Source organism: Bidens hawaiensis, unplaced genomic scaffold, assembly GCF_021521415.1.
Source record: "Bidens hawaiensis isolate Kalapana, Puna unplaced genomic scaffold, B.hawaiensis_p1.1 tig00005637_1, whole genome shotgun sequence".
NCBI lineage: Eukaryota > Viridiplantae > Streptophyta > Magnoliopsida > Asterales > Asteraceae > Bidens > Bidens hawaiensis.
The window spans coordinates 648,652-676,537 of NW_027491366.1; the positions used below are offsets into that span (position 1 = coordinate 648,652).

Genomic DNA, 27,886 nt, shown 5'->3' on the forward strand with positions numbered 1-27,886 from the left:
AGGTTTAAATTTTTAATGAAAAAATACGTTTTTTTAGTTTTTATTCACAAATGCCTTTTCTCTACATAATAGACTTTCAGTAAAAGTTCTATATTATTACTAAAATATCACACTAAAAGTTCGATATTATTATGAAAAAAATCACATTGTCTTTTAAGTTTTAATCCCTGATCACACGATTTAGAGTGACTCGTAACTAAAGGCTAAATATTTATACCTTCCCTATTGCATATAAGCAGATAAATAGTTTTGAGTAGCAATAGTGTACCAACACCCCTTTACAGTCTACTTCACACATAATGCATATATTTGTCTAGTCTTTGCAAATTCGACAAATTCGTCTAGTCTTTGCAAATTCGACAAATTCGTCTAGTCTTTGCAACTTCACACGTGTCACGTGAACTCCATTTCATACCAGACTACTGTTATTTTATGAATTTTAATAGTTCTCCAATGGCATATTGGAATATGTAACCAACAGGAACATATCAAAGAACAAATTCAAATAGGTCAACCAAACTTATCCTAAGATAAAACTATACTATACGTGTATACGGTATAGCATTGCTAATTTGCTATTCACATTATTACTTTATTCAGATTTCATGGTTTTCTGAACTTACGCAAAATCTGATTTAATAAGACCTTCATTAAGCCGAATGGCTGCAGCCTTCACCAGTATGAGATGGAGCCGAGTCCGGGTCTGGGTCCATCAAAGATGAACCTTTTTCACTTGGAAGATAGGACCATGCTAATGCAACACTTCCAATTGTAACAGCAGCAGCTATCGAGCCCCAGATCCACCTATGTCTTCTTTTCCTTCCTTCTCTCGCACGTCTCACTGTTTCTACACATAATAATAATGCCAAGATTAAAACTCATTTAACATGTTTTGTTTCATTGGAAACAAAATTATTATTAACACTCACCAATAGTTTCTTGGTTCCTTTGAGACATCTCATGATTAACAGCCTCATAATACCTTAACCTGTCCAACAACCTAGCAATCTCAAAGTTCTTGGACTCTAACCGGGCCTCCATCTCTGCTTCAATCTCAGCCTTAGCAATGCCCCGACCAATAGAACTTGATACAAACCGGATAACATCAATTTGATGAGTCAACTCCTTTTCAAGATCATCGTCAGATCGATCCTTCAACATGATAAGATCTTCCGGAAGATTCAGGCCAACAAGAGACAAGTGTTCACAAATCCTCCTCCATTGGGTTTTCATATCATTCATGCAGTCTTCTGCTTGCTTTCTTTTATCCACTTCTATTAATAAACTCAGTCGTGTGTCACGTAATTCAGCCTCCACATCGTTTGAAGCAAGCTGGGACCCACTCTCAGATGATAATTCTAATGATCAATAATTAAAAGTTATGTTTTGACAGTTGTTTTAACTTATAAACTTAAAATACAAACCAGATGATTACCTTCCCAAGCATCATAGAACTCAGAAACTGAGGAGTTAAGATTCAAAGAACGAACCAATCCATCAGTGCTGCTGCTAACGCTTAATGAATCTTGTGGGTCAAAGAAATCATCCGTGCTATCCTGTCCAGCTACTAGCTTCAAAAGGTATCTACTGCTTCACCCTTTTCTATTTAACACAAAAACAATTGCAACATCAGTAGCAGAACAATAGTTACAGTTCTAATTAAGAACAATCAGAAACAGAAACCTAAATCTTCTCACTACCGCGATATCTGAAAAACTAACATAATTTACAGCTGGAACTCAATCACTTATTAACATATCGAATCACTACAGACTTCAAACACGAAGAAAGAACATATCACTTTATCAGAATATCAAAATAAACTATAGAGATACTTATTCAATACTGATTAAGAAAAAAATATGAAAACTAATAAACCTAAGTCTTCTCACTTCTGCAATGTCTGGCCACCGAACATAACTTAGAACTAAAATTCAATCACTTATAGGTTATAATGATGACGGAACTTCCATATCTTCAATTGCATTTCAAGTTAAATTTTATTTCTTTATTATCTCTAGTTTGAAAATAACTCTTGTTTTAGTTTATCTTTCTTGTGGTTGAATGTTTATGTCCAAAGGAAGGTCTTTAAAAACCCTTTAAGAATGAACGTGAAGATTAGTTTTTTATTTTGAATAAACATTGGAAACCATGAAGGTTTAGAACCCTTTGGCTCCAAAGCTTTTGACTAATAATCCTATGATTTTTTAAATTGCCATTTGACGTGTGCTTCTAACTGCATCATATAACACCTTCTATCTGATTTCACATCAATTATCATGAAAAATTATACATCGAATCACTACAGTCAATAAACACCAAGCATAACCGACTATGAAGGGGGGCAGGGAGGTCGACCGTCCCGGGCCCGATCACCTCGGCGGTCTCGAAATTTTTTTAAAAAACTTACATATTTATTTTTGAAAAAACATTATGTATTTTTAATGTTTTAACCCAATTACTCAACTCATTTAAGATTTTAAACCTTTTTTTTTTAAAGTTGCACAACCCAAATCATAACCAAGTAAGCCCATTTAAAATTTAAATTTTTTGGACCCGATAAAAACTCTTTTACATAAGTCCCAAATTTTTTTTCACCTTCGGCCCAAAAACTTTTTAACGATTCTCGAAGACGCCCTGAAACCAAGAATCAAAATGAACAACAGAGATGATTATTCATCTACAACACAATTGAAACCGTAGAACATCCCCAAACTGGATAATTGATAGTAACAGTAAACAGAAAGTGAAATCATAAACACACTTTCACATATCAAAATCAGATTCACACACAAAAGATATTTAACACCTTCAATCTGATTTCACATCAATTAATATGCAAAATTATGCATTGAATCAATCACTACAAACTATAAACTCTAAGAATCAACATATCCATATATCAAAACAAACAATAGAGACGTACTTATTCATTTATAACAAAAACTGAAACCCTAGACTATCCCCAAACTGAATAATCTCAGCACGAAACCACTTCAGCTTCAAAACAACCAGTAATTAACACACACACACACACACCAAAACAGATTCAAACACATAAAATAAACATAATCACTTGATTAAAGTAAGAAACAGGAAAAAAATAGCTTGTCAATTGAATATGCATACATATCTATGTATATGTGACTAATATGCAGAGTAAGCATAAAGAGTTGTACGGTACCTTAAGGAGTGAAGTTAAGTGCAATAATCAGAAGCTGCAACGAGAATATGAATATGAATATGAAGAGGAGTCGTCATTTGGTAGGTATTTGTTTTGTTTCCGTGGCTTGTGGAAGAAGTCGAGAAGAATCATCGTCAGCTTTGTTGGCTATCTTACGCGCCACGTATAACTCTCTGACTCGCCGGTTTTTTTATTCTTACTTTGGACGAAACTATACTTTCTTTTGCCTGGACGCATTTTAAGTCCTTAAAGAGTGAAGAGGTAGACTTATAATTTATATAACCTAACGTTGCACTTCTTGAATTTAAACTCTCACACTAGGTCGGTACCGTATTGGTAGCAAATTTTAAGAAAAATGGGTACCATATCAGTATCGTACCGATCCCGAAACCAAAAAAAGGTGGTACCGAATTGGTACGACTGTACCAGCGGTATCCGTTTTGATACCGGTTCTGTACCCGGTACCATTTGCTCATCTTTATTACATACATTTATACAGTGCAAACAATATTCCAATTACTATTATAACCGCTAGATCACTAGATTATGGGTTGATAGTTTCAAGTGGTTTATAGTTTTACTAAACTATAATTAACTAATGAATAATAGCTTAGTGTAACAAAACAAATATATTGGTTCAGCCAACACGTTCGAGTCCACCTGATCTCAAGTAAAAAAAATGTCTTTTTAGAAGCTTTCAATTTATTTGGGGTAATGGCGATGGAGAAAGCGTTGGTGGCGGGTGCAGTTGCCTTGACAATAGTGGCGAGATGTTAAACTATCTGGACGCATTCTAACTTAGCAAGTTTAGTAGGAGTAATTAATGTTTTTGAAGATCCAAATCAACTATTTTTTGAAGATGGGTTATGATTGTGACTTAACCTTAACCATAATGTAATATCTATTATGAAATAATCCACAATCAAAATTGTTAGATGACTTTTAAGAGGTAGTAGGCCTTATTTTTGTTTGTGCGTTGTTTTGATTATTAAAGATTTTGTTCACCTTTTTTTTATAAAGGAATTCATTATTGAAGTCAGAATTCATGTAAAAAGATAATAATTAAACTATTTGGTTTCTCTTTTAAGATAAGGGTCTATATAAACTAGGGATGTTCACGAGTCGAGCCCGAGTCGAGCCAGGGTGGTTTCGAGTTCGGGTTTGAAATTAAACGAGGCATCTCATCTAAGACTCTAGCTTGATTTTGAAGCTAAACGAGATTTAAATCGAGCCAACGAGCCGGGCCATGATCAAGCTGAGCCTAGGTCGAGCCGAGCTTGATTATAAAAATGAGCCAACTCAACTCAGAATGTTTCAAATCAAGTTTTTTTAGCTAGTTTTATTCGAGCTTTTATCGAGCTAGCCAAGAGCCCGAGCTTCGAGCCTCGAGCTTTTTGAACAACCCTAATATAAACCCATTAATTTGTTTATATTATTTTATATCTCGTTTTTTGTTTTCGTAACATGATTAATATCAAAAGCTCTTAGAGCAAACCGTGAGTCGGTGGACGTGTGTTTCGTTGTTCTCGATACCCACTTCCAAGTTTAACACTTTTAGACAGGTAGTAGGCATTATAATTTTATTGTTTTTGCATTATGTTGAAATTCAAAGTTAAACCATGGATAAATACAGGGACTTGTAACAACACTTCAGAAACTTGATAGGATTTATATCAGAACAAAATCAAAATACATGACACAAAATGTAACTTTATCATTAAAAAAAGTTAGTGGCCTCCGCCCGAGGCACGATGATGATAAGATTCAGATTCTGGTGTCTCATCGACGTTGATTGCAAAAACAACCAATTCAAGGGAATTTTATCTTCGTTCATACATTTTATTTGTCAAATGATATAAGATTATCTATACATGCATTTTTATGTTTCACAAAAACATTTATTTATATTTAAAAGTTTTCTGCGTGTCACATTTAATATATGGTTAGTTTATTAAAACACTAGCTGGGTGTCCGCGCGATAACGTGGAGTATGCACGCACGCCAACATGACATTGAGCGCGTAATCGGTGTTACTGTTTCATTACGTGCATGACTTCAGTCCTTCATAATAGTACGCGCGTAACCCGACAATAGTATGCTCGTCATGCAACATTGGAAGCTTACGGTGTAGTAAGCACGTCACACAATGACTGTACGCTCGCAATCAGGTGTCGGTGGGCACATAACGCTACATTGAACACGTCTTGACCCGCAACCTATTCGCCTGACATTGTTCTAACCTGAAATCCGTTCTGACTTGACCCCGTTCGACCCGAGCACGTTCGAACCCAAACCAAATTAACCCTTTTTGTATTGACCCATTCCAACTTTAACCTTTTAAACCCATGACTAGAACGGTCGAACCCACCCAACCCGTTTGCCCGTCCTTAATGTTAATCACGTAACACATTAAGTTTTTAAAATGAAAAAAGTATATTAATACCATACTCGAATTAAAAATAATAAAATACTCGTTTTTATGGTATAATGTTTAAAAAAAAAATATAAACGTAAACGTTTGAATACTTATAATTTAAAAAAAATTATATAAACTCATGCTTTAAATTAGGGGTGTCCAAAATACCCGAACCCAATTAACTCGACCCAAACCCGAATAAGCAAATTTGGGTCGGGTTAATTAGGTCAAAAAGTATTAATCGGGTTATTCGGGTCAACCCAAATAACCCGAATTGTTAATAGGGTCGGGTTTAGGGTTCATTTTTGAGAAAAAGTCGTGTTTCGGGTTAACCCGAATAACCCGATTAATGGCGATACTTAACTTTATATACAATGATTAAAAGGTGAAATAAGCACTATAAAGGCAATAATGTTTCATTTATGTTGTGTTCATTTAAATAAACGAACGAGCATGAACACATATTTCACTCGTTCATCTATGTTTGTGAATGGTTGTTTATGATCGTTCATTTAAGTTTGTTTACGTTCGTTCATGTCCGTTTACATATTAATAGAAAATTATTAAATATTATTTGCATTTAGTAATTATATCACCCTAATATGTTTTATATTTGTTTGTTGTGTTTATTTAAATGCGTTCATTTATGTTTTTTAATGTATGTTTGTGTTCGTTAATGTATGTACATATATGTTCCTTCATGTTCGTTTATTTTTGTTTAATTATGTTCATTTATGTTCATGAATTCTTCGTTTAGATTTTAAATGAATGGTCATGAACACAAATATTTTTTCGATTAAGTGTTCGTGTTAGCTAAAAGTTAAATGAAAGAATACGGACGCCTTTATTCATGTTCGTTCGGTTCATTTACAGGTTTATATGTGAAATTATAAGATAATTACTTGTAAAATAAATTGAAAATTAAGTGGAATGAGAAATTGTGCAACCTATAAGTTACAAACACATAAAACAACTTAAAATTATAAAGTAACATGGTTAACCCGATTAACCCGACTAACCCGACCCGACAAACCCGAAACCCGAATAACCCAAACCCGACTAACCCGAACCTTAATAGGTTTAGGTTGTGGGTTAGATATTTTTTAAGGAAAACCCGACTAACCCGACCTGATTAACCCGAAACCCGATCGGGTTGACCCGATTAACACCCCTACTTTAAATATAGTATATACATCAACTTGCTATAATCATCCTAAATGCTTATAAAACGCTTACAGACATATCCAAAATTAATTACATACAAGCAGATGATACAATTATAATAAAACGCTTTGTAAACGCTTAAGAATATATCCATATTAACACAATCATAAAACGCTTGTAATACGCTTAAACCCAAATTTAAAACATAATTTCATTTGATAAAATATAGAATGATACAAAGCAATACAAACGCTTACAAAATCAACGGTACACTGATGAAACCCTAAAACGATTAGAGTTATCATAAAAACCACCTGATTTGATAGTAATCTGAGGTCTATATTGGTTTTCTTTTGATCTTCTTTCTTTTCTCATTGCAGATGATTTAGGGTTCTTTGATTTCTCCATCTTCGTTATTCGTCTAGTGTGGTTCAGTTGATTTTTAGGGTAGTTGTTGCGTACGCTTAATCGTCGCCGAATTCAGTGCGGTTATTTTTTGGAGTTATTTTAGGGATGTTTAAGGAGATTATTTTAACGATCTTACCCTTTTAGAAGAATTCAGGCGCGTGTTTTGAAAATTTTGATCGGACGCTTGAAGTTCTCGAGTACCTATCGTATGATAAGACATTAGCGTACAGTAACTGCACTATATATATATATATATATATATATATATATATATATATATATATATATATATATATATTTATATTTATATATATATAATATATAAAGAATCCTAGTTAAACCCTTACATATTCCAAATAGGTACAAAATATCAAACGTACACGTATCGTACCCGTAGTTGTACCCGATTGTAAATATACCGAAATTCAACAAAAACGAGTACCAATACTTGTACCAAATAAACTAAATCGGTATGGGTACGAGTACAGGTACCAAATACCCCTAGTTGGATCACATTTCCAGAATGGGACTCCATTTTACATGAGGCCTCACCGCTTCCCATGCCTTTATATGAGGAAAACCCTTTTTGCCTCCTTTAATCTTCATATAGTCGGCAAGTAACGTCGTGTACCATTGTCGTCTTGACCATTCGTTCAAACCGATCACAGCTGGTTGTAGATGCAATTGAGTTTGTTAATTTTAGTAGGTATATCTTTCCATTTCTAAATAACTTGGTGGACGTTCCGTTCAGTTGAATCAAGTTGATCGAGCAGCAGAAGTGGTCATGAATTGACTTCCAAAAAGAGTCGTTTTTTTTTTATTTTCGACCTTCTCGTCCTCTGATATGCGCACCAAGCCCTTGCTAACATGACTTATTCCTTGGTCCACATCCTTGGCTTCTTTTGGTCCATTGGCTTTTGTGGGAGTAGGCCCAATGACTCGTCGGATTCTTCGTCTTGATTTGCCAGATCTTCCTCATTTTGATCATCTTCGTTTTGGTCGGATTCTTCTTCCGACTCTTCGTGGTGGTATTTTTGGAATTTTTGTTGTTGGAATTGTTGGCAAAGTTGTTGTTGGAATTGATAATTTTGGTTGTTGTAAAATAGAGTTTACCAAAGCGTCGATGAATCCAAAAGTTTTGTTCAGTGGAGTAACTATTAGTGAATTTCTTGATATTGTGACGTCATTTGAGCCAGAAAATTTCCAAACATCGGAGGTTGAGTCAGTTGAATTTACGCGAACTACCGCCTCTCGATTTCTTCGAACCTTTAGCTCGTTAGGGATCCATACCCATTTTAAGAGAAATGTGCATATAAATGTTGTGTGTAGAGAGAATGTTGATTGATTCATGTTTAAAGTGGTTAATTGGTTTGTTTATATATATATATATATATAATTGTTTAAGAAAAATTTGACCATTAAATGGTCGTGAGAACTGTTGGTAAATGAGAAGGAGGGCGGCAAGAACTAAGCCCATCATCAAGTTTTGTCTGGTACTGTTGTGGACGGGACAGTGTTCCCGCACCTCATGTGCAGCAGCGGGCCTCTCTTGAACCCCATTGCCACCACCCTTAATTATATACTAGCAAATGTGCATGCGCGTTGCTGTGGGTTCGTGCAGATTATCTCCTTGTATTGGTTTATAGTGTTTAGCGTGGTGTGTAATGGGTTAGCAGTGCGAGCATGTGTTTCACATGTGCATTAGGTTTGTTGGGTGTTTTTTTAAAAGGGGGGGGGGGGGGAGTAAAATATTAGAGATGCATATATATTGGATATATACATCGTGTTTTGTGAAATATTTGTTAATAAAATAGATTTTTGGGTTACGTGAATTCTAATCGACATAAAGGATTGAATGTGTGTTAATCGGTGTGTAGTTAGAGTTGAATTTACACATGATATGAAAGAAATGCTCAAATTAAAGCTAATAAGATGTCGGACAACATATGGTGGTAAAGGGGTGGGCATACGTGAATTGGTTGTGTATATGCATACCGGCGTATGCACACATATTGGATCGTTGATGTTATAAAGTAACTTGTATTTAACTCGCAGAAACAAAAAAAATTTATGATTTGGGGCATTACAAAATTACAAGTAGAAATGTGATGGGAATTAAGAAAACGATACGGTGTTAACATAGTCATACAACCAGTTGAGTTACGCAAGACAATTCCATCAACTCACAAATTAACACCCATTCAACCCTACACTCAAATTGGTTACCAAATATATAAACACAACTTTACCATCCTTTTAACAAACTAACTGTTATTAAACTCATGTTAACTAATATTTAAATCGGCTTGAGAATCCCTGAAAATAATATATCAATTACTGATTGACTACGTTCAACATAAAATATCTAAACACATTAAAAAAACCATATGATTGATACTTATCAATTGTGTAAAGGCATGAATGAAGGCGAGTTTAAACAACCTCATATAAAATTAAATCCAATTTATGAAACAAAAAATAAAGAGAAATGAACCTAGAATGGAACTTTGGTTGTGATGTTACTCATAGCAAACATATAAATCCCGATAAAGACGAATTTATTGTGTAGTGAAGTACATATTGTAACTTGAAGTAAGACGAAAGATGCAGCAACTACGAATTGGATCGAAACGTGTGTTTATCAAAGCTAATAAGTTGTCGGATAACATATGGTGGTAAAAGGGTGGACATACGTGAATTGGTTGTGTATATGCATATTGGCGTATGCACATATATTGGATCGTTGATGCTATAAAGTAACTTGTATTTTACCTGCAGAAACAAAAAAGTTTATGATTTGGGGCATTACAAACTAACAAGTAGAAATGTGATGGGAATTAAGAAAACGATACGACGTAACATAGTCATAAAACCAGATGAGATATGCAAGACAATTCCATCAACTCACAAATTAACACCCATTTAACCCTACACTCAAATCGGTTACCAAATATATAAACACATCTTTACCATCCTTCTAACAAATTAAATGTTACTAAACTCATATTAACTAATATTCAAATCGGAATGAGAATCCCTGAAAATAATATATTAATTACTGATTGGTTAAGTTCAACATAAAATAATTAAAAATATTAAAAAAACCATATGATTGATACTTATCAATTGTGTAAAGGCATGAATGAAGGCGAGTTTAACAACCTCATATAAAATTAAATCCAATTTATGAAACAAAAAATAAATAGAAATGAACCTAGAATGAAACTTTGGTAGTGAAGAACACATTGTAACTTGAAGTAAGATGAAAGATGAAGTAACTACGAATTGGATCGAAATGTGTGTTTATGATAGCAGAAGTGTGAGGATCGTTCAGGACAAATGGATTATGCGAGCGAAGAAGGTAGTTTGGTAGGGTAAACTGCTGAACCAGTAACTGAGAAATTAATTGTGGCAAATGGGTTGTTCATAGTCCCAGGGTTTACAATGTGGTGTAAATTATTTGCGTTGTACAAACCTTTCAAGAACAATAAGGTTACATGACGCATGAAATGGTTTAAATCAATACATTGTAAGATAATTTGATAGTTAGAAAGAAAAAAAAAAGGGATGGCTGGTTTTTAATATTAAATATCATAGTGCTGACCACTTATCTTTATTATCACTTTTATTCAACAAACCATGGGTTCGAATCAGGTCATGTTGTCATACATAGATAATCAAAGGTTCATGCACAATGCACGAGCAATCAAACACCTTAAGTTTAATGTATCTGCTAAACTAATGTAGCAATTGACAATAAACTTGCAATATAAATTAACTAAGTTTTTCATAATCAATGTGTAAATAAGAAATACACATAACACATCGGCTTATAAGAAAAAAGAAATGAAAAAAGGCGATTCACCATTAGGAACGGCTACTCGTCAAATTTGTGTACCTTATTTGAATTTTTGAAAATTTATTATAAATACATGGTGTATCAATTTTTTTTCTTAAACATATGTGAACTGCTTGTTAACATATAAACTCTATGAAAGTTGCACCCAAGGTTTTGGTTGATAAGATAAATATTAAAAATACCAGTAACAAACATAAAATAGAAGTGAAACAATACATGTAGTTAGTAAGATAGCAAGACATGACAATTATTATTATAACCTTAATGAACGGTATTATTTTAAAAGCAACGATATGCCTGACGTGTCGTCTTTAGATACGGTGAGTGCGATCCTTGTTAGAAACACTCTTTTTCCTTGGTGTTCCCTGATAGCTATCTCAGCGTTAATCACGGTACGCTTGAACGCTTTGCATATTAGCCTTGTTCCCTTGCCTAGGTCGTTTGAGGGGTCAATGTTTCTTAGCAACATGATAGGACATCCGATCGTTAATCGTAGTTTAGTTGTGTTTGTAGTGGGTGTCGTTATTGCTGAAAACCAACAATGTTATTTTTGTTAATAAAAAACAAAATAAATTTAGTTAAATCATATGAGTAGTGAAATATATTGTGGGTGTATCAGGGTCTGGTCCTTTGGATGTTTTGATGTTGAATCCTTTATTGGAGCAGAACTCATGTTTATCTTGCTTGCTGGTGTATGAATTTTGCTTTTGTCATAGGGTATTTTTGGCATTGGTACCTTGTTAAATGTGTGAATTAAAATGGTGTATGTACATATTTAAGATGAATGTGTCTACTGAAGCTTTGTACTTGCCATTAGTTTTTTGAGAGCATGGTTTGTTCATCTGTTCCCTGGACTTGGGCCAGCGATATCCTTTTTCCTGAAACGTTGTGATGTAGTTTTAGTAACGTGACACATAAAACATGCAATAATTGAAGAGCATGTTACATTTGTGTGATGATCGATGTTATGGTTACAGCCAAATTCATTAATTGGTGTGTGACATTCGTCAATTTTGGGTCAATCGTATATTCGTTTTTGTATTTGTTTATCATGTAAACCGACCCGTTTTGTAAACCGAAACCTTTGATATAATCAAAATGATGGATTTTATGTTACAATATTGTTTTATACTTGTTGGATCTCAAAAACATCCATTTTGGTCCTTAAAATGCCTTAAAAACACTTAAAACCAACTCCAGGGGCCAAAACTGTCTTTTTTCAAAGTTTGAAAATTCTGGCCGCCCACCCCATCGCGCCACGCGATGGGTGAGGTCCCTATGGGGTCGCGTATCGTGATGCCCTGCAGGTTAGCAGCATGTTTGATTCTTGTTTGTGCTTTACATCCTTTTATCCAAATCCGATTTTTACACATTAAACCTCTTGCATAACCCCTTAAATCTTATACTATATATACAAGATCCTTATCTTCATATTTCACTGCTCATACTTCATCTTCTCTCTCAAAAATTCAAGTTTCTTAAGGTTGTTTTTCATTGTTCTTGGAAGTTTGACTTTCAAAAGTCAAATTGACCATAATACTTGATTCCAACTAACATCTTAATACTTATAACTTATGGCACAACATATATATATATATATATATATATATATATATATATATATATATATATAATATACACCTCTTGTTACCTTTGGTGGTCATTTCTACGGTCTCGGTCGATGAAGCGTCGGGCCTCGTAAGGCAAGGCTTTATAGAGGACTTTCGTGGTCCTTGATATATATATAATTATATAACTTGTTTATGCTTACTAATCATGTTTAACTTCTACTCATTTTAGTTTATATACCATATTTATGAAGTTCTATGGTTATGGTTTTGAAGAGACTAGCCTCGGTTTAACCGTAAATAGCTACAAACCGTAAACCGAAATCGTTTACTAGTTTTGTTAAATAATTATATAAACATGTTTTATGTTAGATTTAAGTTTCTAAAATCATTTTTATGAGTTCCATGGTTATGGGTTTGTAGAATCTAACCACGGTCTTGACCCGAAACAAGATCCGAACCGAAAACCGAACTTTCATTTAAAGACTTTATTGTTGACTTTTTGGTTGTAAAACTTAAGTATCATCATTTATAAATTATTATGCAAGTTCTTTGATGTTTGGGCGTGTGGTAACCATTCTTGACTTTATTTCAAAATAGAAATCGAACTAAACCGACTTCCCTAGCTCAAGACATACAAGTGTGTTTCTAGCTGTCTAGACTTGTATATTTCTTTAAAAATTATTTATAAACTGATTTTAATTATTTTCTAAAAGTACTTGGAATGTTGAATCCAACTTGATTTTATAACGAAGTTGGACCGACAAAACCAAACACTCGCTTAACGGACGTTATTAGTTCTAAAACAATATAACTACATACTTGGTTAAGTTTTCTTAGATTTTATTGAGTTATCTCATAACATCTATTATTTTGGAAAGTTGACTTTGGGTTTGACCAATTATCAAGACCCGAACCAACAACCCGAACACTCGTTAAAACCCGTTTTAGTATCTATATTATAAAGGGACTTGCATTCTTGCGTTGTTACCCATCTTATTATTTAACATAGGTTGAGTAAAAGGGCTAGATATTTTAACCCGGTTTCGAGCAAACTTATATTTTAAAGGACTATTATTATAATTTCTTAAATATTTACATTTTAAACCTTAAACTTTAAATTGTTTTGCATTTCTTATAATTTATTTTATTTTATTTCCTAAGATCCTTGCATCTAGGCTTTGCTCGTTAAACCCCATCCTTCCGGTTACTCGTCATTTTACCGATCAAGTTTATTACTTGAACGTGAGTACTTTTCATTCCCTGTTTTTCATCTTTCATTTTTGGGGTGATATTTCATACTTATTCAAACTAAATGTTTTATACTTGAGTCTTAAACCATAAACTTTATTGTATACTTTACTTAAATAAATGCTCGATTTGGTTTTATATGCTTACATGCTTATATGCTAATGTGTTTATCGCTTTTGGTTGGTTGATTCATAAATCCTAGTCTATTTGGCATCCCCTTATAGCAAGGTGTCGTTAGTGTATTCTTATTAACGATTTCATTATCTAAATTGTTGCTATTATTTATTGTTTTGTATACAAGTTGTGGAAATTTCCTATTACATATTATTGTTCAAAACTATGAAAATGCTCACCAACCTTTGTGTTGAGAAATTCTATTTTATGCAATGTTAACTTTAGGTTGACATGAGACTTGAAGAATCACGTAATCAAGACTATTAGGTTATTAGAAAAATGAACAATATATTATTTGCTATGATTTGAATTCGGTTATTTGTATGAACAAGTTGTGTGACTCATTATGATTTTATAAATTTAAATGAGTTGATTAAATATTGTCACTTTAAATAGTGTCTTGTGTTCTTGAGCAATCCGTTGCACCCCGGCATGTTCCGCCGCCTTTGGTCGGGATGTGACATGGTGTATAGAGAATGATTACATTAACTACCATGTATTTGTTGCATAAAACTAAGATTTTACCCACCATACTCGGTATTCACATACAGTGTCAATAATTATCGAAGAGCGTGACCCGAATAATGGTATGTGTACCTGTTTTCTTCGTAAAGTGCAGGAAAGACGATTATGTTTCTAACATCCTGAAAGTGTTGTATATATTATCTTGATTGGGATTACCAATACATATACTTGTTGTTAGAAGACTGGTAGATGGAATGTTTGATATTAACTCTTCTAATTGGCCAAATACGATGTTCTTCAATTTTTAGAGGTATATATGAAATTGCCACTTTATTGAATAAACACTCTTTAGGCGTGCGTTTTGGGCAAATATCGTTCTTGTTATCCAAAACTAATGACTTGACACCTGAATAATCATATAATTAACCAAAATCATAAAAACTATTCACAACCATTTCAAATCGCATTAATCATGAAAATTTGATTAAATTATGATAAAAAAAATGTACAGAAAGAAGGTAAGTATAAAATTCTAATTATATTTAACAGGTATATTTGATATTAAATTTTTTGATCGATCAAACATGATGTTCTGCAAATTTGAGAGGTATATATGAAATTGTCACTTTCTTAAATAAACACTTTTATACATGGGTTTTGGGCAAATAAATCGTTCTTGTTATAAAAAACTAATGTCTTAGACACCTGAATAATCATATAATTAACCCAAAACATAAAAACTAATCATAACCAATTCAAGTCGCATTAATCATAATAATTTGTTTAAATTATTAATAAAGCAATGTACAGAAAGAACAATACCGGCTTATTGAGTTAACACCTGAATTTATATAATTTACCAAAAACATAAAAAAAAACTAATCATACCCATTTCATTAACCAGAATAGTTTGTTTAAATTATAATAAAAATACAATAAAGAACAATACATGCAATTTGCTTTTCTTATTTAATAAAAGGAACATCAAACAAACTAATTTGCATTAACCATCTACTTTTAACATGAAATGTGTAATAATGAACATTAAATCAAATACATTTACAATATATCACAATATAGATTTATGATTATGAAGAGCTTTTCAAGGGCGAGGCATTAACAAAAAAATGTGACTAACAAGTTACCACCATGACTAAATAACAAAGATGGTATTATAATTTCAAAGTCGATGTTGGATAATATAAGTGACAGTTTTAACCTAATATGTCAATCTGGGTTAAGTATCATCTCTAAATTGTCGAACCAGTTAAAAAAAGGTTGAGAGTCACCTTAATTTGATTTTAAGGCATAAAACTCCCTGAATCACTATCAGCTTCTAAATTAGCATACCCAGTTTAAACAGAGAGACACATGCTTAATTCTCAATGGCAAATGGGCAATAGGCATCAAGACATGTAAATATGAATTTTCAAACAAAAAGGTATAAGTAAAGCGTGTAAAACTATATAAAAGAACGGTATGAAAAATTTTAAACAACTCCTCACATCAAGGAATACATTTATGGTCATATATATCACAGTTGTCTATTCCTCAACATCAACATAGTAAAAAAAACCTTTCGATGCCCACATTCCTTACAAATTCATTAGATAATTTAACAAAAAATGATGTTAAATTTTAAATGTTGTTATTCAAAATTAGAGTATTTTGGTTGTTGGTTAAATATCTAAAGTCAAATTAAACCAGTTGGTCAAGTTTTTTTATTTTTTGTTTTCCTTCTTTTTGTTCAAAAGTGCAATAAATGAAAAACGGATCATCATCACATGACCAAAAATAAAAATATCACAAACCTTGAGGTTCATGTAATCACGACTAAGTGTGTATCTTCTAGCTCTTCCAAATTTTATATTATATGTAGAGGCTTTTATTTAAGTGATAATGCTTGCTTTGTCAAACATCCAAATTACATTTACTATTTGTGACAATAATAAAAAACTTTTAAGCTCACAATTACACATGTTATCGGACACATTTATAAGATTAAAAAAAAAGAATAACAAAGAACCTGATTTTGAGCACGAATAACATTATCATCTTGGTTACCAGTATGTTTATGAAAAATCCCCTCTTGCAATTTCTCTCAAATCATACCTCTTACAACTAAAATATATTCTACAAGTATAAACACAGAGAGACATTGTAAAAAGTGAAAATATTCCAAATCAAATGAACAACAGTCAAAGAGATACAAATTATAAGCGTTCATGCTGCTAATTTTACAGAATGAAAACGTCAGTATGTTGGGAACAAATGCAATTACCATTCATCCTTGGAACATAAACCAATCACCGTGCAATGCATATAACATATATATATAAGATTCCTTAAATATACACATATATATAAAAAAATGATGCTACATAAGTAACTAATGCTAACATTATTAAACTTTAAAATGCTAGTATTGTGGATAATAATAATTATCATAATTACTTGAATCCCAATAAATGTTAAACCTTTGAGCTCCTCAAACTAATGCTAACATTATGAGACTTTAAGATGCTAGTATTGTGGATAATAACATATAATAATTATCATAATTACTTGAACCCCACTAAGTTATATTTTTTTAATTATTTTGTTTCTTTTTGTTCAAAAGTGCAATAAATGTAAATCGGATCATCATAACATGACCAAAAAGAAAAATATCACAAACCTTGAGGTTCATGCAATCATGACTAAGTGTGTATCTTCTAGCCCTTCCAAATTTCATATCATACGTAAAGGCATCCAAACTACATTTACCATTTGTGACAACAATAAAAAAACTTTTAAGGTCACAATTACACATGTCATCCGACACATTTATAAGATTTTAAAAAAGATTAACAAAGTACTTGATTTTGAGCACGAATAACATCATCATCTCGGTTACCAGTATATTTATAAAAAATCCACTATTGAAATGTCTCCCAAATCATACCTCCTACAACTAAAAGATATTCTACAAGTATAACTAAGGAGAGACATTATAATACGCGGAAATATAGCAAATCAAATGAACAACATTCAAAGAGATACAAATTATAGGCGTTCATGCTGCTAATTTCATAGAATGAAAACATCAATATATTAGGAAACAAATGCAATTACCATTCATCCTTGGAACATAAACCAATCACCATGCAATGCATTAATAGGGGATGGTTCATGCGAGAAATGAATTTAAAGAGAGAAGTGCGAGAAGTGATCTTACACCATTGATTTGGTGAAATCAATGGTCTAAAATTATAAAGGCAATTGTGTAATTAAATGAAAAGAGTTATGAAAGGTTTTAATGATAAAGGGCACAATTGTCACCATTTGTGTTTTGTAAGTTACTAAATTTAAATAACTCTCATAAACTTAAATAACTTAATTAAATTATCCTGCACTTTTCTAAATGTAATTAAATAAATATTATTTTTTTAATTAAATAAATAATAATAAAAATCCCTACATACACATAGTTATGTAGGATTAACTGTGTATGAGGTTGTAACATTGTGTAGGTACATTATTTTTCTTTTTTACAATGACCGTTAATTTGTGTATGCAATGATTGATCTGTGTAGGGGAATTTTTTGTTATATATGTATTGTATCAGTAGGTATACATAGTATGTGTAGGAAAATACTAACTTAATTAAATATTTTTTAATTGCATAAATAACAACAAAAAAACACATTTTATGTATAAAAAAACAGACTTACGTAGGATTAACTGTGTAGGCAGGTTGTAACATTGTGTATGTACATTATTTTTTTTTCTTACAAGGAACGTTAATTTGTGTATGTAATAATTAATCTGTGTAGGGAATTTTTTTTGCTGTGTATATGCGTTGTATCATAAGGTATATCTAGTATGTGTAGGAAAATATTAACCTAATTAATTTATCCTACACTTTTCTAAATTTTATTAAATATTTTTTCAATTACATAAATAACAATAAAGGTACACATTGTGTAGGCAGGTTGTAACATTGTGTATGTACATTATTTTTTTTTCTTACAAAGATCGATAATTTGTGTATGCAATAATTAATCTGTGTGGGAAATTGTTTTTTCTTGTCGTGTATATGCATTTTATCATAAGGTATATCTGGTATGTGTAGGAAAATATTAACCTAATTAATTTATCCTACACTTTTCAAAATTTTATTAAATATTTTTTCAATTACATAAATAACAATAAAAAGTACACATTTTATGTATAAAAAATACAGACTTATGTAGGATTAACTGTGTAGGAAAATTTTTTTATGTGTTTGTATATGTATTATAATATGTAGTATGTGTTATAATATGTGAATGTTAATATGTGATTTGTGAATCTAACAAAACACATTGTTTAAAGATATTTATTTTGGTGACAATACGTACAAACCAGATAAACCAATATTTGTTAATGTGTGTGTTTATATGGATATGCTTGTGTAGGTATCTGCTGTTTAATATAACAAACCAGATAAACAAAAACTAAATCAAGTTACCTAACTACATTTAAAAAAATATCCTATAACCTAATTAGTTAATTCATAACCTAGTTAATTCAGAACCACCCAACGCTTAATAATTTGGTCATAACATAATTCAATTTCATAATGAAAACATAATTAAAGATAAGATAAATACCAATTACTAAAAAAAAGTTAATGAGATGTAACTTACATTCAATTTAATTAGCATTAGTTATCAAAAACAAATAAATTCACATTTTACTATTGTGCCCTTGTATATAAATAATTAAAAATAAAAGAGAAAAAAAATGTGATTGGTCAAATGTCTTCTCGCACTTCTCGCGCTAAAAACCACTTCTGAAATGAACCCAATCTTACATATATATATATATATATATATATATATATATATATATATATATATATATATATATATATATATATATATATATATCTGACTATCTATATAATTGCCTACCATAAAATCCTACGTGTCGCTCTCAGGTTGTCCCCTCATTCCTTAGAGCCACCAGATTGCTTGATTTCTAAATGAAGGTTTCTCATACATTTGACCCAAAATCGCGGGTATGGGTCTTACCAAACCCAGATAGTATTTAAATGGGTTATAACATCTCATTTATTAGTGAAACTCTTTCATAATCAAACAATAATTTTCGTGAGTCATGGGTGTCAACAAACCCGGATAATCCTTAAACGAGTTATAACATCCCATTTATTTGTGAAATAACTCCTTAATCATCAAAGAATAATTTCCACAGGTTATGGGTCTTACCGAACCCTAATAGCTCTCAAATGGGTTATAAGATCTTATTTATCGGTAAATACTTTCATCCTCAAAACATAATTTAATTTATCTTCTTTACATGTACTTCATTGCTGGTCTATCTGTTGGTGCATGTTTTGTAACAGATGATCTTTTGTGTTTGTTAGAATTGAGAGCAACGGTCAAAGGGGAGTCTGTTGGTGCATGTTTTGTGACCGTCGCTATGCAATTCTGTTCAGCGTTGTGGAAGTACGAAGTTAGGCAACTTCGCCATAGGCGAAGTTGTAACAACTTCGCCTACTGGCCCAAGCCCAAGCCCAAGCCCGTGAAGTTGTGATTATATATATCGGTTGTGTCTTGTTTAGGTTAGTAATCCAGAAAGTTAGTGAGTTTTGTGTCCAGTTCAAGTAGCTAGAGAGAAACCGAGAGAGAGAGCCGTGTGGGACGGCCCGAGGTAGAGCTCACCTCGGGTCGGCCGTGTCATTTGTTTTCATGTAAGTGTTTCGGTTATTATATAAAAGATCTGTAGATGTGTTTATTCCATTCGTGTGTTTGTTCGTGTATGTGTTTGTGTGTAATCGTGTTCTTCGTCTTGTACACCATTAACGAGTCTAGGAGGATTCCGCACTCCTAGACCTCGTGCGGATCTCGTATCGATCGGCGACGTCCCGGGGGGACCTACATGTGGTATCAGAGCCTTCGGCTCTTATGCTATGGTTCGAGATCTGCGTTTTAGTGTTTCTGGCACGTTTCAGCAGCGTTTCTGGCCGAACAGCTGCTACAGGCGAAATTATGTGGTTAAGCGAAGTTGTCGCTTAAATTTTAGGGTTTATGTCAAGTTAGCAGTCAGGCGAAGTTAGCAGCCAGGCGAAGTTATAGCCAGGCGAAGTTATGGACAGGCGAAGTTGACTTTAGGCGAAGTTAACGAGAAAAAAAAAAAGAGTATTTTGGTGTTTTCGTCTGTATGGCCAGGTGTACACGATTATTGTGAGACCTAAGACGTTGTTCTGTCAACGAGTGAAAGTTGTTATCTCTTGGTCTTACGTGTGAACAAATACGTGTCAACTCTGGATATGGAGTTGAGTTTGTGAATGAGATATTGATTGAAACTGGATATTGACACATATTTGGGTGTTTGTGGGCAATAAAATTGTTGTTGTTCGAGGTTGACCAACTGAAGAAAGTCAAATTGAACTGAAGGTTTTCGTCATTACTGGATTGCGGTCAGAGCATATTATTTATGTTATTTTCAAGGCGTTCGAGAATTGGATCCTGAAACGTGATGCTTATTTATTAAAGTGAAAATTCTGGAACAAGTTGGATTTAATCGGGAATTAAAGTGTTTATGTTCTTGATTGTTATCCCTGGTGATTGAAGATGCTTCGGATTAATTAATGGTCATGTGTGTTAGATTCTGTCAAGGTGGTTTTGTGATGAAATTGATCACTTGATGTTGAGTAGTTGAAGATTAAACCTTATCGTATGCCGACTTGTTGGTGAAGTTGTGGAGGGAGCCCAACTTCACGTGTTGGTGAAGTTAGAAGAACTTCACGTGTTGTGAAGTCAGAAGGACTCACGTGATTGGTTGAGATGATTAATTAGGCACGAGGATGCATGCATTTCAAAGACCTCAACCTATATAGTCGGAGAAGCTTACACTGAAGGGGAGATCTGATATGGAAGACGCTGGGTGATTGGTAGATTTGTGAAGCTACAAGACAGTTTCAGACCCGGCTGGTTGAAGAGCAAACAGAAGATCATCAGTTAAGAGGGAGTCTGTTGGTGCATGTTTTGTAACAGATGATCTTTTGTGTTTGTTAGAATTGAGAGCAACGGTCAAAGGGGAGTCTGTTGGTGCATGTTTTGTGACCGTCGCTATGCAATTCTGTTCAGCGTTGTGGAAGTACGAAGTTAAGCAACTTCGCCATAGGCGAAGTTGTAAGAACTTCGCCTACTGGCCCAAGCCCAAGCCCGTGAAGTTGTGATTATATATATCGGTTGTGTCTTGTTTAGGTTAGTAATCCAGAAAGTTAGTGAGTTTTGTGTCCAGTTCAAGTAGCTAGAGAGAAACCGAGAGAGAGAGCCGTGTGGGACGGCCCGAGGTAGAGCTCACCTCGGGTCGGCCGTGTCATTTGTTTTCATGTAAGTGTTTCGGTTATTATATAAAAGATCTGCAGATGTGTTTATTCCATTCGTGTGTTTGTTCGTGTATGTGTTTGTGTGTAATCGTGTTCTTCGTCTTGTACACCATTAACGAGTCTAGGAGGATTCCGCACTCCTAGACCTCGTGCGGATCTCGTATCGATCGGCGACGTCCCGGGGGGACCTACACTATCATCTCCATCGCCGGTTAACTTCCGATACTACCCGACATCGTCAACTTCATCAACGTCCCCTTTTTCATTAAACAAATATTTGTGTTCATGTTTGTTAATTTTAGAAAATCAACATGTTTGTGTTCGTGTATTTTTGTTCGTTAAAAATCTAAAAAATCTACACATATCAATAGAAAATACCCAAAAGCAAAAAAAATATAATAACAAACTAATATATATATATATATATATATATATATTATATTAAAACAAACTACGTTAAAAAATAAAATAAATAATCATAAAATAGCAAAACGATTAAAAATAAAAATTTAAATAAACTCCCGTAACACGGGAGGATCAAACTAGTATATATATGTATATATATATGGTCAAGTTATTCTACAAAGGGTAATAAAAATGAGAAGTGTGAGAAGGCATAAATAATTGATACGTGTCAAGTGGAGACCAAAGGAAAAAATGTATAGAGGTAATTGTATACATTTTCTCTCCCCACATGCAATGCACATGTTAATACCCCCATCATTTTAGAACGTTTATAACTTTTTCGTATGATATTTTTTTTTAAAAAAAAAATCATCATAATAACAAGCGTTTTTTATCTTTAATATGAGTATAATTTTTGTTATATAAAATTTAAAACAAAAATCACGTCATTGTGTCTTTTCGCACACCATTGTGTCTTTTCGCTTATCATTGTGTCTTTTTTCGTCATTGTGTTTATTCGCACACCATTGTGTCTTTTCCCACACCATTGTGTCTTTTTTCGTCATTGTGTCTTTTTTCGCCATTGTGTCTTTTCACACACCATTGTGTCTTTTTCGCACACCATTGTGTTTTTTCGCTTATCATTGTGTCTTTTCGCACGCCATTGTGTCTTTTCGCACACCATTGTGTCTTTTCTCTTATCATTGTGTCTTTTTCGCACACCATTGTGTCTTTTTCGCACACCATTGTGTCTTTTTCGCACACCACTGTGTTTTTCGCTTATCATTGTGTTTTTTTCGTCATTGTGTCTTTTCGCACACAATTGTGGCTTTTTTCGCCATTGTGTCTTTTCTCACACCATTGTGTCTTTTCGCACACCATTGTGTCTTTTCTCGCACAGCATTGTGTCTTTTTTCGCACAGCATTGTGTCTTTTCGCACACCATTGTGTCGTTTCGCTGATTATTGTGTCTTTTTTCGTCATTGTGTTTTTTCGTTATTGTGTCTTTCAACTCATCATTATATTTTTTTAAATACTAATAACACCATTGTGTAATAATAATATGTAAAAATAATGATAAAATAACAACAAATTATCTAATACATAAAATACAATGATTAATACATGTTACACAATAACTTGAAATGCAAAAAAAAATGGTGAATACGCATAACACAATGCTTAAAACGTAAGACACAATGGTGAATACGTATAACACAATGACCTAAAACGTAAGACACAATGATGAATATATATATATAACACAATGAAACGTAAAACACAATGGAAACAACATATTACACAATGAACAAAAAAAAACACAATTAAATAACCCATTATTTTTTTTTTATTTTTATATAACAATATGATACTCATATTAAAGATAAAAAATACTTATTATTATGGTGATTTTTTTTTAAAATAATGTCGTATGAAAAAGTTATGGACATTTTAAAATGATGGGGGAATTGATATGTGTCTTGCATGTGGAGAGAGAAAGTCAACAAAGGTGTGTTATTACCTTCATGCCTTTTCCATCAATTTTTATTTATTAAATTAATCTCAACCATTCAAATTTAAGATCAATGGACTGGATTCCTTTTCACCCTTATCATTTTTGTTGTCCTTTGTATTTTAACTTTACCCATATATATAGTGATGCTACATAAGTAACTAATGATAACATTATGAGACTTTAAGATGCTAGTATTGTGGATAATAATTTATAATAATTATCATAATTACTTGAACCCCACTAATGGTAAACCTTTGAGCTTCCTCCAACTTCATGTAACATCCCGTTTTTCGGGTTTTCGGTTAATAAATTAAAATACAAGTTATTATGAGTCGTGCTAGTGTTGGGTTAAATGGATATGGGTTATGGACTTGGGCTATGAAAGAAAGAGGAAAGGACCATAGGCTTAAGCCCATGATCCATAATTATATAAGTCATTAAATGGCCTTTAATCATTCATTTCACACATTCTATACACCTCCCAAAACACACACTTAAGCTCTCTCTCTCTCTAGTCTCTCTCTAGCCGAAATATCGAGGAGGAAACGGATCCCGACCCAAGGTATGATAGTATTTTGTCGTATGGGCTTAAATCCGTTAGATATAATCATGAAACGACGAGCCGACACCGTTAAACCGTTTAAGTCATAAGATCCGGGTGGAATCGGGTATAAACCGAACCTAATATGAGCTTAGGGGTCACCCTAGCTCAGATCTGGATCGAACGGGACGAAAAACGATGAAAAACGGTGTAAAACGGTGAAGATACGTTTTTCCGGTGAGTTTTCCGGCCGGAAAAACGTGTACGAGGTTGTCAGGGAATGTTCTGACAAATCTGACCTAACCCTAGTTCGCTAAGGAATAACTAGCGAATTAGAGGTAATTCACCAGCTGATTCGCTAAGGAAAGATTAACGAACTAGCTGTAGTTCGTATCCAATTCGTTAAGGGAAAAGGGTAACGAATTACCCTTGATTCGTTATGACCAGTTTGTTAAAGGAGATAACGAATTAGAAGGTCCAATTCGCTACTTGGACTGGTTCGTTACATGGACTGATTCGTTAAGAGTCCAGTTCGTTAAAAGTCCAATTCGTGTAAGTAACTAGTTCGTTAAAGGTTCCAATTCATTACAAGAACCAGTTCGTCATGGCAAGTCAGTTCGTTAAGGATAAGTAACGAATTAGTAGTTTAACAGAATGACCGAATGGTCCCTGGACTTAGAAAAGAATGATTTAATTACAAATAAGCCCTTGAACTTTTAAATAGCATATTATTCAATGATTCAAAATGCTAATAGAAAATGTGTTAAGACAGTTAATGAAAATAAAATTTTTCCAAGCTGACCTGGCAGCTTAACCCCAGCCAGAGGCTCTGCCCTTTGGACCTCGCTAGGGGCTGCCGCCCCTAGAACCCCGCTGCCAGGGGCGCTGCCCCCGGACCCCCGTTCGTTGAGGGTAATAATTAAACTAGAAAGGCGATATGTGTAGTGATAGTTTACTGAAATGTATAATTATTATACAGTTAGTCATGCGCAGCTCAAGAAGGGAATAACCGTAAACGGTGAACGCAACCGCATTGAGGTGAGTTTCTAGCCCCACTTCCTTGTTATGTTTTCGGGGCTGTGTGCATACTCGATGTGATAGTTAATACACTTACCTTAAGTGGTAAGTGTATGCCTTGTATGATGTATGTATGATGATTGCTTGACGGTGCGTGAACAATCTTCGGATATTGCATGTACCGTCAGGTGGTAGCTAAAGACGTGATTGCTATGTATGATGTAAGATAAGATGCATGTATGAATATTTATGATGTATGCATAATGTACGTATGATAAGTTAATGGTACGTGAACGCTCTTCGGAGATTGCACGTATTGTCAGGAAAAATATTTAAGGACAGGTATAGTGTGAAGCTATGGAAGAAAGGGTACCAGACCCTAATAATATCCGAGGATGAAGGGTACCGGACCCTAATAATATCCGAGGATGAAGGGTACCAGACCCTAATAATATCCGAGGATGAAGGGTGACCGGACCCTAATAATATCCGAGGATGAAGGGTGACCGGACCCTAATAATATCCGAGGATGGAGGGTACCAGACCCTAAAAATATCCGAGGTATGTAGGGTGAAACGCCCTTTATAATGTATGGTTAGATATGAATGTGTATGGACGAATGCTGATCTTGATATGTTGTAATGCGTACCTTCGGGCACGTATATGTGTATGAAAAGTAAGTTATGTGATTAACTAGAACTCACTCAGCATAGCTGACTTTTAGTATGCACGCAGGCAAATAGGTTGAGGCAGCTTGCGTGACTGAAGACACATGGCATGGAAATCGAAGATACTGACATCTCAAAGAAATGTTGTGATGTTTTAAAGACTATGTTTTGTTTTAATTGACTGCGAATGTTTTATAAGACATGATTTGATGGTTATGTAAAATGTTATGGTTGAAGTTTTATTATTCCGCGAAAGTTTTTGTTAACTCTGATATTTAGAACTGCGTTTATGAGTAAATCCAACGTTAAAGTAGGGCTACCGGTAACAGGGCCTTACACTTCATTAAGCAAAGGACGTAGGAGTAATTTCGTAAGTGGATGCAGCTTTATCAAGTTGCACCAGACACTTTAAGAATGAATCCACGTGTTAGCAAAATACTTTTTATGCCCAATTATGAAATGTCTCTTTTGCCCTTGTCATATAATTGTGAAATTACCTCTATTGCCCATCACTCTTCATTTATATATAATATAGATATAGATATAGATATATAGTATAGATTATAACTAAAAGTTATATAAAAGTATTAAAAATATATAAAATTTAATTAACTAATAATTACGACCCGAGCCTAGAACGAATTATAGCTTGAAAAACAACTCATGACTTACGAGCTAAGTAGCATGGGAACGGGTACGAGACCAGGATACAGGGACGTTACGAGTAAGGGAAACGGAAAAAAAATCAAAAATTCAAGATATGAATACGATAATAAAAAATACAAATATATTAAACATATTTCAAAACAGATATATATTGTTTAAGAATTGAATACGTTACTTTAACACTTAGGGTTACAAATGAAATACACAAACCTAGATATAATAGATCGGAGAAAATATACTTTTATTTAAAAGTTTAAATGTTTATGGAATAGATGCAAACAAGTAAATGATAAAGAGATTAAATGTATATAAAAAATTAACTTGTTTAAACATAAGAGACGCAATTCTATTTCACAAGTTACAGCCACAATCTTCTTCTCCCTTCTTATTGTGAAATTCAGCAGAAACAGTTGCTCCGCCGCCGGAATTCGCTACGAGGTCGCCGGAAACGTCCCCAAAGGCCTGAAAACGTTTTGGACCCGTCCCCTTTATCCAGATTCGTTTAGGAAATGTTTCCGACGCGGCATTTTACGTCTTCGGGACAGGGACTCAACCCTAATTAGCGTTTCCGTCCATTAGGGCTTACGTGTCAAACTCAAGCTTTAAAAAAGAGCTCAAAACGAGTTGAGTTCACGCTCTCGGCGTGTTGGTTCACACCCCTAATGGTATAGTATTAAACCAAATTAATCGGAGAAAACGGAAGGCTCAAAACATAATACTCAAGTAAACGAAAACAACCGAAAGTTTCCCCATTTTACACCACCATTTGATTACTTAATCAACCTCATAGTTCCCAACACGGTTAACTAAACATTTTAATAACGTAAACCTTTACAATATCAATCAATGGATCACAGGCTTAGGATCATTAGCATTCCAAATACCTCCTTCCTTAAGATACTGCATATACCTTGAGAACTCCGGTTTAGCCGTTGCCTTCTTCCTTCGGCCTCGCTTCTCGAATATACTAAAGATCGGATGAACCTTACTGGCCTTCTTCACTTGCTTGTCTACGTTATGTTCTCTCGCGGGCGTCCTCAGTTCAGCCTCAAACGTAATAGCTGAATCACCGAAGAAACTCGTGGGCAACGTCTTGGATCGGATCATCTTAGCTTCGGAGAGTAGTTCGTCGACCGGGGCTCCGCCAATAACTAAGGGCTCGTATCCCTTGTTGTTTCTCCTTGTGCTCATAGCCCTAAACAT

At 33.7% G+C, this 27,886-nt stretch overlaps 1 protein-coding gene across 1 annotated transcript; it reads right to left on the reverse strand.

Annotated features, from left to right (window-relative positions):
* Window positions 1–25: 25 nt before the first annotated feature.
* Window positions 26–27,886, reverse strand: LOC143630302 (uncharacterized). The gene is made up of 4 exons (XM_077099358.1): window positions 27,594–27,886; window positions 1,436–1,584; window positions 930–1,358; window positions 26–847 (listed from the first exon to the last, which is right to left on the reverse strand). The coding sequence occupies exons 1-4, from the start codon at window positions 27,884–27,886 to the stop codon at window positions 651–653; spliced, it is 1,068 nt and encodes a 355-aa protein (XP_076955473.1). The 3' UTR covers window positions 26–650.

What these genes read in the sequence shown, in the direction of transcription:
- LOC143630302 (XM_077099358.1), bottom strand. Translation starts at nt 27,886, where the DNA reads ATGTTTAGGGCTATGAGCACAAGGAGAAACAACAAGGGATACGAGCCC. An exon ending in GCTAAACCGGAGTTCTCAAG is followed by an intron (nt 1,585 to 27,593) that starts GTATATGCAGTA and finishes GTGAAGCAGTAG; the next exon opens with ATACCTTTTGAAGCTAGTAG. An exon ending in GTTCTATGATGCTTGGGAAG is followed by an intron (nt 1,359 to 1,435) that starts GTAATCATCTGG and finishes ATTGATCATTAG; the next exon opens with AATTATCATCTGAGAGTGGG.